This window comes from Condylostylus longicornis, unplaced genomic scaffold, assembly GCF_029603195.1.
Source record: "Condylostylus longicornis isolate FDR11 unplaced genomic scaffold, ASM2960319v2 ptg000030l, whole genome shotgun sequence".
Lineage (NCBI taxonomy): Eukaryota > Metazoa > Arthropoda > Insecta > Diptera > Dolichopodidae > Condylostylus > Condylostylus longicornis.
Window position 1 is genome coordinate 3,782,835 of NW_026577999.1, and position 12,780 is coordinate 3,795,614.

The 12,780-nt window shown below is 31.1% G+C and overlaps 1 protein-coding gene across 1 annotated transcript in view; it reads right to left on the reverse strand.

Annotated features, from left to right (window-relative positions):
• Nucleotides 1-12,780, reverse strand: part of LOC129608184 (uncharacterized) — a 163,249-nt gene that overhangs the window by 81,967 nt on the left and 68,502 nt on the right. Inside the window, exon 2 of the mRNA XM_055519542.1 lies at nt 1,694-2,314. Within this exon, the coding sequence (XP_055375517.1) occupies nt 1,694-2,289 (596 nt within the window). The 5' untranslated portion in view covers nt 2,290-2,314. The remainder of the gene's footprint in view (nt 1-1,693; nt 2,315-12,780) is intronic.

Below are 12,780 nucleotides of genomic sequence, written 5' to 3' on the forward strand. Positions count from 1 at the left end.
ATTAAAATATGAAACTAAAGGAACAAAAATTAAAATTTAATAATGAAAAAAAAATTGCCTTTTTTTAGAATTTCATTTAAGAATGCTTTTTAAATCAAAATCGATTCAATGTGATATTATAGATGAGCTTCAGTAAAAGTTTATGTTGTACAGAGTAGTTGACCATGCGAAATGAGAAGAGAAGCATAATATCTCCCCATACTCCCCACAAAATCTGCAAGCATCCTCATTTTCCAGGCCCAGCCGACTGATGTGTCCCCTAAGCTTGCAGTGACCCGTCAAAATGCCGGTGAGGACTCTCACCTGGTTCTTGCCCAACCCTATAATTTTCTTAAATCGCTTCTGGTCATAATTTCCCAGGAGCTCTTTGGCTTGCCGCAGCTCCGGAAGACTTCTCAAGCGCTCCGACCGCCTTCTTTCTGATTCCTTCCTTAATTCCCAACGAATAGTATGTGGTCCGATTCCGCAGAAGGGTTCCGGCCCAAGAAGAGGTGTGTTTGCCCCCTTCCTTACAAGCGCATCAGCGGCCTCATTTCCTTCCACGCCCACATAGCCCGGCACCCAACACAGTGTGACTCGGTTGCATCTGTCTAACTCATTGAGTTTCTCAAGACAGCCCCATACTGCCGCGGAGGATACTGAAAACGAGTTCAGCGCTCCGATCGCAGCCCGGCTATCCGACATAATCATTATTTCTTGTCCCCGATACACTCTTTCCAGGCTGAACCGCACGCACATTTCAATGGCGTGCAACTCAGCCCGAAACACACTCGGAAAAGTTCCCATAGGTTCGGAGAATTTGGTCCTTGGCCCAAATACCCCCGCACCCGTCCCAATACTGGTCTTTGACCCATCTGCGTACCATCTAACAACGTGTGTTCCAACTGGGAGGCCCGAAAAGTCTCGCTCCCAGTCCCTTCTGTTACTCAGCAATGAGGCAAAATTTTTCTCGAAGCTGTGCCTCCTTACTTTTTAGCTGTGCAAAAGAATTCATTTTCTGAGCTGGTCTCCAATAAAGACGAATGTTCACCTAGCTTCCAACTATTCTCAATGAACTGTGAAACAAAATTTTTAAAATATTTGCAATTTCAATATTTGGCATATGAATGGCAGCTTAATTGATCACTAAGTAAGTTATGAAGTCTTATACTCCTACATTATTTCAGAAATCTGTTGGAGAAATTATATGGCTATTTTTAAATGCGGCCCTCGAATTTAACACGTTGGTTTTAAAATAAACTGGATTATAGCATTCGTATATTTATAGCATATTATTTAATAAATTAAATAATTTTAAATATGAATAAAATTAATAATTTCGTAAAGAATCTTTAATTATAATGGAGTAAAATTCATCACCAACTTCTGATCTTCTTGTATTGCTTAAATCATATGAAAATCACTACAATAAGATTAAAAATTATATTTTATTTTGCGCCAACGGTATGTGCTTTATTTGTTTTCCAGTTTATTTTTAATTTTTTTAAAATTTCATTATAATTCAAATGATTATTACGTACGGTCAATCATAATTATAATGAAGATTGTATAATGAAATCACACCACGCACTCCGGATTTTCATTGTAAAATATTGTTGTATTTGATATTTTTATTTTATTTTTAATTTTTCATTATAAATTTCTCAATACAATATAAATAAGTAACTTGAATAAAAAGGCAAAAAAAACTTACTTGCAATAATATAAACGCCCTTCTTTTCCACAATGTACAGTCCATCCATCTTTTAGTGCATCTTGTAGCACATCTAAATGTTTCGTTAAATCTACATTATAAGTATTTGTTGCAGCTGTTGCCGTTTTAACAGCTTGAATTGTATTTACAGAATTTGTTATAACAGCCGTTGTTGATGGTGTTGTTATTGCTGTTGTTGCAGCTGCTATTGCTACTATTCCTGTTCCTACTACTGTACCAGCTGGTGGCTTAGTAACAACAATATCACTATCTATATAATTTATATTTGCTATAGCATTTAAATTTGTTGTTGGTAGAATACCTGTTGTCATATATAATTGTCCATTATTTATAATATTGTTTGATGTTGTTACAGTTGTAGCTAATATTCCTGATGCTACACTACCTATTGGTGTACTAGTAGCAACAATATTATTTGTTTGTATTAATGACGTTGGTATATTATTAGATGTTGTTGTTGTGTCTGTTATTATTCCATAATCAATATTATTACTTGCATTTATACTACCGTTACCTAAACTAGGTGGCTGCTGTTGGTCATTACTGGTAATAGCATGACCTGAGGGCAAAAGCATTATTTACATATTAAAAATGATATGCCTGAAATGATTTAAAAGAACAAAGAAAAATAAATTAAAATTATGAAATATTTTTTTTTTATATTTTTGTAAATAAATATTTTTTTTTAAAGATTAATAGGAAAAGGAAATTCCGGAATTTTAAAAGAATATACATTTTATCAATATTAAATTTACTTTTCAAGTTTGTTTATTATTTTTATTTTTTATACGAGAACAAAAATTTCTTTTTGCAGGCATTTAAATGGAACTGACGTACTTAAATTTTACTGTGGCTGGCTATAATTTTAACAGGTTAGAGTAATTTAGATCATCGGGTCGCTTAGAGCCATTTAATTCTTAAATATTGATTGTCATCCAAAGCATATACATTTCCTTGCTGAAAAAACTAGTTTAAACTAGAATAAACGAGAGCATGAATGAGTACATGACATTTGGCTGTCACATACTTATTCATTTTGGTATGAAAACAATATTTCTCTTACAGTATTCTATCAGGTTAAAATGGAAAAATTTAAAAGCGAAAGAAATAAATAAAAACAGGAAGAATTTTTTACAAGGACTTCACAAATAAAATGGATGAACACGAAAAAAATAAATACAAATTTCAGCCTTTACTCGAAAATTTATATTTGGATTGCTATTATTCAATGTAAAAACAATATGTTGCATTCAACTTAGTGCATGTTGGAATATAATAATTGAAGAGAATAATAAATAATATCTGAAAGTACTATGATGATGTAAATGGATGCTTCAGAAAACACAGAATTTATTGATACATTTTATTGTGAGCCTTTTATGTGTGAATCAAAATATAACAAGAAAGTTTAAATAAATTTAATTTTCTTTATATTGTTTTTCGGCCAGCTCATAAGCATCTTTGGTGGTTTTTTGTATAAATTATTTTAAGTAAATTGGTGTCAAGTGTAAGTGGAATTGCAATTATCTTTAAGTTTTTTAAAATACTCGAATACATAAATACAGTTTTTTGTTAAAATTAAATTAAATCAATATTTTTGATCGTATGTACTTCGCTGGGCAGTGGCCCGTGAACAAATTCGCAATAGTGTGAACCCGGCTTCTGCTCATCCGCAGCAACTCTGCGGTGAATCCGCTGGAGCACGCCGAAAGAAACACTTTCGCATGACGGCACCCTTTCGTGTCCCGCCAGTGACCGCTGCATTCCGCCGCGAGGCCCCCACGGCGGAAGAAGGCAGACCGCAGAAAGGCAGCGGCTGCACAAAGTCAGCCCCAGATCCCCTCCGCGCCAGCTCATCGGTAATTTCGTTGCCCGTATGGCCACTATGGCCCGGCACCCAAATGAGTGTGATTCTGTTCTCCGATGCCAATTCCATAAGTGCAGCAAGGCAGCCCCAAATCAGCTTGGATGTAACTTGAGCTGAACGAAGCGCCAGCGGTGCAGCCCTGCTGTCCGCGAACACATAGACGGTGCGGTTTCTATACCCCCTTTCTAAATTGATTCCCAGACAGATCTCTATTGCATGTATTTCGGCCTGGAACACCGTGCAAACCCACGCTCGACTCCGTTTTGGATCCGTCCGCATACCACACGCTCGAACCCGACTCTAGTACCGGGCCATCCAGATCCCACGTCCAACGACCGGGGAACAGAACCCTGTACTTGTGGTCGAAGTTGTACGGCGGCAGACAGGTATCCGACATGGTTATTCTTAGAATCGGATCGCTCTCAATGAAATCTTTGTGAGTCCTGTGGGCCAACTTTAACCCTGCTCTTTCCTCGCCAGAGAGAAGTCGGTAAGTCACTAGCCGAGCTTCCCTCAATATATAGAGGTGCAGTGGCGGCAGCCCGATTATCACCTCCAATGCAGCGGTAGGAGTCGTCCGCATTGCCCCGGTCACTGCCAGGCAGGCCAGCCTCTGTAGCTTTTCCAGCTTGGCCCGCACACCCGCCTGCTGAGCCTTACGGCACCATACAATCGACGTATAGGTAACGATGGGCCTAGCAAGGGCCGTATATAGCCACAGTGCTATCCTGGGACTGATTCCCCAAGTCCCTCCGATGAAGCTCCTACACGTCCACAAGGCCGCCTTAGCCCTCCCGATAATTCTGTCTATATGGTTATTCCAGGAAAGACGATCATCCAGGGTAACCCCCAGATACTTCACCTCCCTAGAGTAACTAATATGTTCACCAAACAGATTTGTTCTCGTTAATCTGATCCTGCTTTTGCGTCTGGTGAAGGCGACCAAAATGCTCTTGCTTGGATTTATATTTAACCCAATGCCTTCGCACCACCTCTCCACAACACGTAAATTTTGCTGTAAAAGATCAGAAATTGTGCTCTCAAATTTTCCTCGTACGACGAAGGCCACATCGTCAGCGTATCCCCAGACACGTGCCCCGGAGCCACTGAGAGCAGCGATTAGATCATCCACTACAATGGACCACAGGAGGGGCGAAAGAACCCCGCTCTGCGGACACCCGGAGATGAAGAGTATATCGTCAGCTATGGTGGACTTAATAATCCCAACCTGTAGCATCCGATTAACCCATCTGCGAGTCGTCGCATCAATCCCTCGTTTGTGCAACGACTCACAGATGACATGATATGGAGTGTTGTCAAAAGCTCCCTCTATATCAAGGAAGCAGCCAACTGCCACCTCCCGCACTTCCAGTGAGTTTTCAATGACCCCCACCAAACTCTGCAGAGCGAGTACAGTAGACCTTCGCGACTGATAGGCAGCCTAAATATTTTCTGAATAGTTCCAGCTACACAAAATATCCTCTTAATCATTGTCGTACGTATAATTCATTGATTAAAAAACAATGCGCTGAGCAGCACATTAAAATTTTTTTGAGCATTTTTTGCACTCTCCCTCACCTATCGAATTTTCATAAAATTTGAATTTTGGACGCATTATTCAATCATTATGTTAACACTTTCTACCTTTTTTGTTTTTGCTAATCCTAAATATATGCAACAATTTGATATATTTTGATAAATGAATGAAATAAATCGCTTATTCTTAATGAGTGTTGCCGTATACATAGTCACCCGGAAAATAATCACCTTGACTCATTTCGGTCTTCAAACAGAGAAAATAAAATATTTATTTTTCAACCGACTTCCTGATTTGAATAATTTCTTTCATTAGAGAAAGCATTTCTTTTCTACGTTAATTTTTTTACTCTCATACTCGTATTTAAATAAACATGTCCATCATACTTATGTAAATGATGAACAACAATAAATTTTTATTTTTAAATATTTAAACAAAAAAATATTCCACAAAATTTGAATTTTTCTTCTTGACCAAAATATAATGTTTCCCAAATAAAATTTTTTTTGTAGTCCTGACTCTTTATTCAAACTAAAGTTTTTAACATTTGAAACAAAAACAGAAAATAGAACAAATGAAAAAACTTAACCAAAAGTTCATTTGTGGTTTTAATTAGGTTTTTAGGATAATTAAACTACTATAAAATCATATTATAAGTTATTATTACTATTTTCCAGAATAAGGACCTCATATACTTGTACGCATATATGTGAATAACCTATTAAATTATTAAAATGGGCATAAAATAAGAAAAACACATAAAATATGAAAAAGTTTTATTTTAATTTTTTGCTCTTGAAACTAAAGGAAAAGCTTAAAAAGGAAACTAAAACAAAAATTACAACAGAAAATTATTTTTTACATTTATATGAGAAAAAAAAGGAGTACGTAAAATGGAGAAGGATATAAGAAGCGATAAGAGTTTAGAATAAAAACAAGACTAAAGATTAAAAATAATTTATTTTTTTCCCCATTTTTTCCGAAATATAGAACAAAACTTTTTCCTTCTCTTCGTTTTAATTCACTATGAGCGGGCATGAATTCATCATCACATTAACAATGAAGAAAAGTGAAATTTAATAAAAATTTTTAGCTTAAACTTTTTCTATTAGCAGAAAATAAGATTCCGTTTTTGTTATACGTTTTTGGCAGATATGCCTTCCTGATTTTTGCCAACAATTTTCGAGTTTTCCCTCTTGTTTTTATAACAAAATAATGAAAAAACCCAAATAGGAGAGGAACAAGAAGAAAAATCAAACAAAACAAAAGGATTTTGTTGACCATCCTGTATAACTGTATAATATGATAATTGAAAATTTCCAAAAGCTTTTAAGCAATTAAGTGAAAGGGAAGCTAAATTGAAATGAGAACAAATGATCATTATCATCACAATGACTTTTTTTTTTCTCTTCTTATTTTCTGATATCCTTTTTTTTTTTGCTTTATCCTATATATTTGTAGATATTATGTGTAGATGCTTTTAAACAAAACTATACAAAATCATAAAATTACTATAAAAAAGTAAGTATGAGAGTAAAAATGTATGTGCGAAAATTTATATAAAATTTTAATAGATTTTGTCTTTTGGCTTTGTAAAAATTTTTTGGACAAAAAAAAAACTATAAAATGTTGTTTATATTTTACAAATTTTTCCTATATTTTTTAGGTTGCTATGAATTTTGTGTAAATAGGGGGTAGTTTTACTCAACTTTAATATTCAAAAGTGTATTATGGGTTGTGGGTAATCCGGTTCGATATAAAAAAATTCTGCAATTTGAATGGTGTTGGCATAAAATGAATTTGATAATAATAATTTTCTTCTTGAGATGCTCAAAGGATTTTTCCCATATCACCACGTTTGATCATTTATGGTTCTAATGTAGTAAGATGAGTCGAACCATCAGAGTCTTGTACCAACTGTAATTCTCATAAAATCTCAACCTAAACCTGAAGGCTGCTTGACAATCAGCAAAGTAAAGCCAGGTTTCATCTTTATATTGCAAACTCTGAAATGAATTCTTTTGAAAACAATGAAACAATAACTATTTCAGTAAATTTGTTTGGAGTTATAGAACATGTGCCGAATTCGAAATGTCGAATCGCTAGAAAAACTCTTGTATATTTTTTTCTCTTAACGTTTCGTACACATAAACCTTCCATTAATATTTGTAATAGGACAAAAATTATCTACTCATTCTTCAAATTCAAATGATTAGGATTGCCCTTTAAAAATAAATTTCCAACTTAAAAATTTTTATGAAAAATATTTTATAAAATTAATTTTAGAAAATTTTTGGTTAATTTTTAAATGAATATTAAATTAGAATGTTATGTGTTTGTATGAAAAAATCAGCAAGAGCCAAAATTTAAGATTTAGTATTATTGAAGTATAAAAAGAAACCGCAGAATATAAAAATGATTTATTAAACATTCTTGCCGCAGTATAGTCGGACAAAGATTTTCATATAAAAAAAAAAAATTTCAAAAGCTTTTAAAACATTCCTTGAATTTTTAATTTTTTTTTAGATTTTAAGTACTGGTATGCCACTAAATTATGCATAATGAGTCAAATAAAAAATATGATGTCAAATCAAATAAGTATGGAGAATACGAAATTGTAGATCTCGAATAATTTCTAATCGTGCTTAAAGTGAACTTGTTGATGAAAGCTTTTCGAAAGAAATGTGTTAGAATTATTTTGCTTATTCTTACAATAATCATTTGATAATCTTCGCACTATCTATAGACAGTAGCATGTTAAATAATATCAGTAATTTCATTAAAACAACTAATTCATAAAAGTTCAACATAATTATTTTCAGAATTCAAAAGTTCCTGGTGCAAAAAAATAGGAGTAACAAAACAAAATATAGATTTTGTATCTTAATTAAACAAAAAATTAGTAGCAGTATAGCAATATTTGCTCCGAGAACCCTTCCAATTACAGCTAAACAATCTCCTTGCATAGATTCCATTAAGCTCCTGCACTTCTTAATAGGAATTTAGTTTCATGCTGATTGAACTGGACATCACAATATTTGTTTATCGTTGACAGTTTTTGGTTTTCCTTCAGCTACTAATTGCTTAACGTATGCCCAAAAATTTTTTACTGGTTTTAGATCAGGAGGCTGAATAGGTCAGCTGATAACTGTAATCAAGTTTGTAGAAAACCGCAATAAAATTTTCTTATATCTTCCTTAAAGTTTTGAATTTTTAAATTTTCTTTCAATTTTTCAATATTTTAAATTATGAAAATAAAATTTTGTCCAATATTTTCTCCACCATAATAACAACTTTTCGCAATATTAAAACCAAAAGACAAATTTTTATTTATAGGAGAATGTCTCAGCGGGAATGCTATTTTATTACTACACTTAATTTTCTCACAGAAGAAATAATTTTTAATTTTTCGTAGACAATAACAATTTTTATCATTTCAGAATTTAATTTGGAATGCGACTACCTTTTTTCTATGTTTTTTTTTATAATGCTTTTTTAAATTGTAAGAAATTTTTTTTATTATTATTGTTATCACTTAGTATTTTATGATAAAGTGAAAAGTTATTCATAAAAACTATATTTTTGTATCTCAAATCGTTAAAGTTAATAAAATTTCAACATAAAATTTTTGTACATAAAACTAAGTAGCACAATTTGTATAAGAAAAATGAGAGACGCGTAACAATCGGAATGATGGTCGTAGTTGTATAACAATAAAATAATGAAAATAGATAAGAATTTTTTCAACTGTTGATCATGTACTTTGTTGCTCGTTTGTTTATCATTGAAATTATTATTTTTAAAGTTATTTTACTGTTCAGGTATAGTATTTAATCATTTTGACATAGATATTCGATTGACAAATTGATTCAACTGCAACAATTTAAGTGCTCTATGTGTTGTAGACCGAAAACCTTTACCAATAAGAGTCTAGAGCAATATTTTGTTCTGAAACCGTTTACCACATAATAAATAATAAGACCACTCTCGAATAGAGGACGTTGGGTAGGGTTGATGGGAGCTCAAAGTCAGTAAATATTAAAAACAATTTTTTGTTTTATAAACTACAAAATCATATTCGATGACTTGTACAAGATCAGTTCTAAAATCCATTTCCAAAAAAATCTTGCAGAACAAAATCTATAGACCTCATCAAGATTAGAAAATATGGCACACCAAATCTTTTTCATAAAATCGATTTCCAAAAATCTCTCCGAATTTTTTCCGAAAATTTTCCTCCGAATAATTTTTTGATAGTGTGAATATGTTTGTCGACTCAAGTGTGATCAGTTCGGATAGTTCAACTACAATATCTGTACAAACAATAAGGCAATTATTATTGTATTAGTTGAATTTGTAGTGTCCAACTATATTGGAGCTATTGTGAAGAAAAAATTTAAGTTTACAACAAAAAAAAAATTCCTTGGGGAATTGTGCTATCACAACAAGACAAATACGAGTAACATTAAAACGAAACACTATAAAAAGTAGAAAAAAAATAATTCAACAAGTTTTTAATATTAATTTGGAAATTCTTTGCACTAGCATCATTTTATATCTATAATATACTGACGTCATTTGATGTGGTGTAATAAAGTGAAACGTGACAAATAATAATTCATCATGATAAAATTTTTATTTGATTTTTAACGTGTTTAAAAGCAAATTACTCGTATAATATAAAATTACAAATGAAATTTTTTTTTTTTTGAAAGTGTAAAAAAATAAAATGATTGTGATAATAATTTGGTTCCTGAATAACTTAAAAATAAGTTAAGAAGAACCACGAAGAAAAATGGTTCTTAATGAACCATTTTCATTCAACAGTTAACGTCGATACTGCGGAATAATTTGGATTGCTGGAATTATAATTTATCTTATCATTCTAATTTTTTTTCCCATTCTAAGAGGACTACATTTACATTGACACACAGCATTCAATATGTGTGTTTGCCGAAAAATCCGACGAACTAGCGTTACGGTTCACCGAAATAGAACCGTGCAGCAAAATCCAATTTTTTTTTGCGTGCAGGATCCATGCGGCGATTTTGAAGTAATACACGTAAGATATTATATGTATAGACCGATTAAAGCATTAACACTTTATCGACCGGTTGTGGTTGAGGCTGCCACTCAGTAAGTACCGGCTAAGTCGCGGCCGAATTTACTCCCAGTACCGGTTAAATTTTTACTATGCAATGTGTTGTGCTTATTCCTTTTTTTATAAAAAGTTATAAAAAGAGCAACCCACTGACAAAAACCGTCGATAACCAAAAGTCGATTAATAGGCTACCGGTCAATAAACGCTGGCAATCGAAAAGCCGATAAATGGGCTACCGGTCGATGAGGGTAAGGAATCGGAAAGCCAATAAATAGGCCACCGGTCGATAAAGTTTTAACATCTTTTGTTTTTGTAATTTCCTTATAAAATTTAAATTGATAAATTGGGGAAATTGTTCTAAAGTGATTTTTTCCCTTATTTTTCCATATTATTTTTCATTCTTTAAAATTGCTTAAATTTATGGAAATTTTAAAGTTCTTAAATAGAAACTCATTTTTCATCATTCTCCAATTCAATTTAATCAACGAAAAATATTAATTTTTTATAGCTTTTTTATGGATTGAAAGGGGATATAATTTTCAATTCATTTCATTTTGTTTTTAGTTATCTACTGCTGGTAATGAGTTGTAGCATCTCTTCTCCTAATTTATTTTATAGAAATTATTTAGAATTAGGAGAATACGAGTATTAAGAGAGAACAGCTAGTTATATCGAAATAAAATTATGGCGGCACTTATTTTAAATTTTGTTTTCATTGTGATATTTTTTTGTTTTGCTCATAATTTTTGAATTTCTTATGAAAAGGGTTTATTAATTTTGTTGAAAATTCAGTAAAGAAGTGAAAGTGATTTTGAATTTTCAAAAATATTAATGGGGTGAAGTTTAAAGGTTCTTCCTTTGGAATTAATATACATTTTACATTATAATAAAAAGGTAATATAAAATTTTTTATGATGTGATAAGGTTTATTTGTGTCAGAAATTTTATTTCTATTTAAATAATGAATAAATTAAAAATTTTACTAGAGTTTTTTCTTTTTTTTCTTAAATTATATCAAAAGTTATTAAATTTTACAGAAAAAAATTTAAATAATTAAAATATTATTGATACTCGTAAACTGAGCGATTATTTCTTTTTTTTCGAAAATTTTAAATTTTATTAAGATTTTATAATTGCGATCCAAATTATTGATTGGTTTATCAATGTTTTTTCACAATATTTTTTAAATATTTTATTGATTGTGTGTTTATTTACAAAAACATTCTCGCATTAATACATGTAGGCTTCTTGAACTTAAACAACATACGATATATGAAATTTTATGAAACCAATATTCTTAAAAAAAAAACCGCGAATATATACGCGGAATGGTAAAAAATGAAGAAGGAAAACAGAAAACATTCAAATATTTTCAATTTGAATTTTGAAATTTTTGAAATTATTAAGGTGTCTACGAAAATAATTGAAAAGGAAACCTTATTTTTCATACAGCATTATTAAAAATTTTATTTTATTAAATTTTTATTTCCTTCGTTGTGTTTTCGTTTTCACATTTTTTATGAAGCACTTCCTCCTGAAACTCTAAAATCCAACAGAAAAATGTTTATATTTATAATCTTAATAATGTTGACACTATTGTATTGGATTCTTATTGTTATTTGTAACCCATAGTTTTTATGAGGGACCCTGGAATGATTTGATTGTTGGTATTTTGAAATAGAACTAATAGATTTACTACATCTCATTTTCATTATGTATTTATCGAATTATGAATTAAAATTTCTTATAGATATAGATAAACATATTCATTATTTCGTAAGAAGGAACTTTTTTAGGTATACAATATTTTTCCTAATAAACCTTCTTCTTAGAATTAATAAATTTTGATTGTGGGCCATCCAATATGGTAAGAAGAATATTTTTATCTAAAAATTAATTAGTTTTGGAAGACTAGTTTGAATTTTCAGGTAATTTACAAGAAAATTTCGACTTGTTTGTAAAATTTGTGAGCATTCTGTTTTCTTTAATAGAATAGAAATTTTAAGTTTCTATTCTATTTATTTGTTATTCAAATACCATTTTCATTTACACAAAAACAATACTGAAAAATTATTTTAGAAAATAAAAACTCACATTTTAAAATAAGTCCTTAAGTTTTGTTTTTATATCGGACTTCCTACAGTAATACTTGAGTTCCTGTATTTGACAAAAAAAAATTTAAATAAAAGCACTTATTTACTTTTATTTTCAACTATTTTATGTCGTTTTTTTTTCATATCAACTTGCATATTTTATATATAAAAACGCTATTAAAAATGGAAAGTACATAAATTTTTTGGAAAATAAAAACACATAAAAGAAAAAAGAATTAGAACTGCTAAACAAAATTTCCATATTTTTCGTAAATTGGCACAAGACCCAACACAAATATTCCTCTGAAAAAAATATTCATAATATCCATAAATAGTAAACAACTTCATATCTAAATCTGTTATACTAAGTCAATACAAAATAAGAGACACCGACTCACAAATTTTGCTAATTTACATTTTAACTATAGAGAAGCACGCATACAGTAAAAGAAATGAAAAACTGTCAAT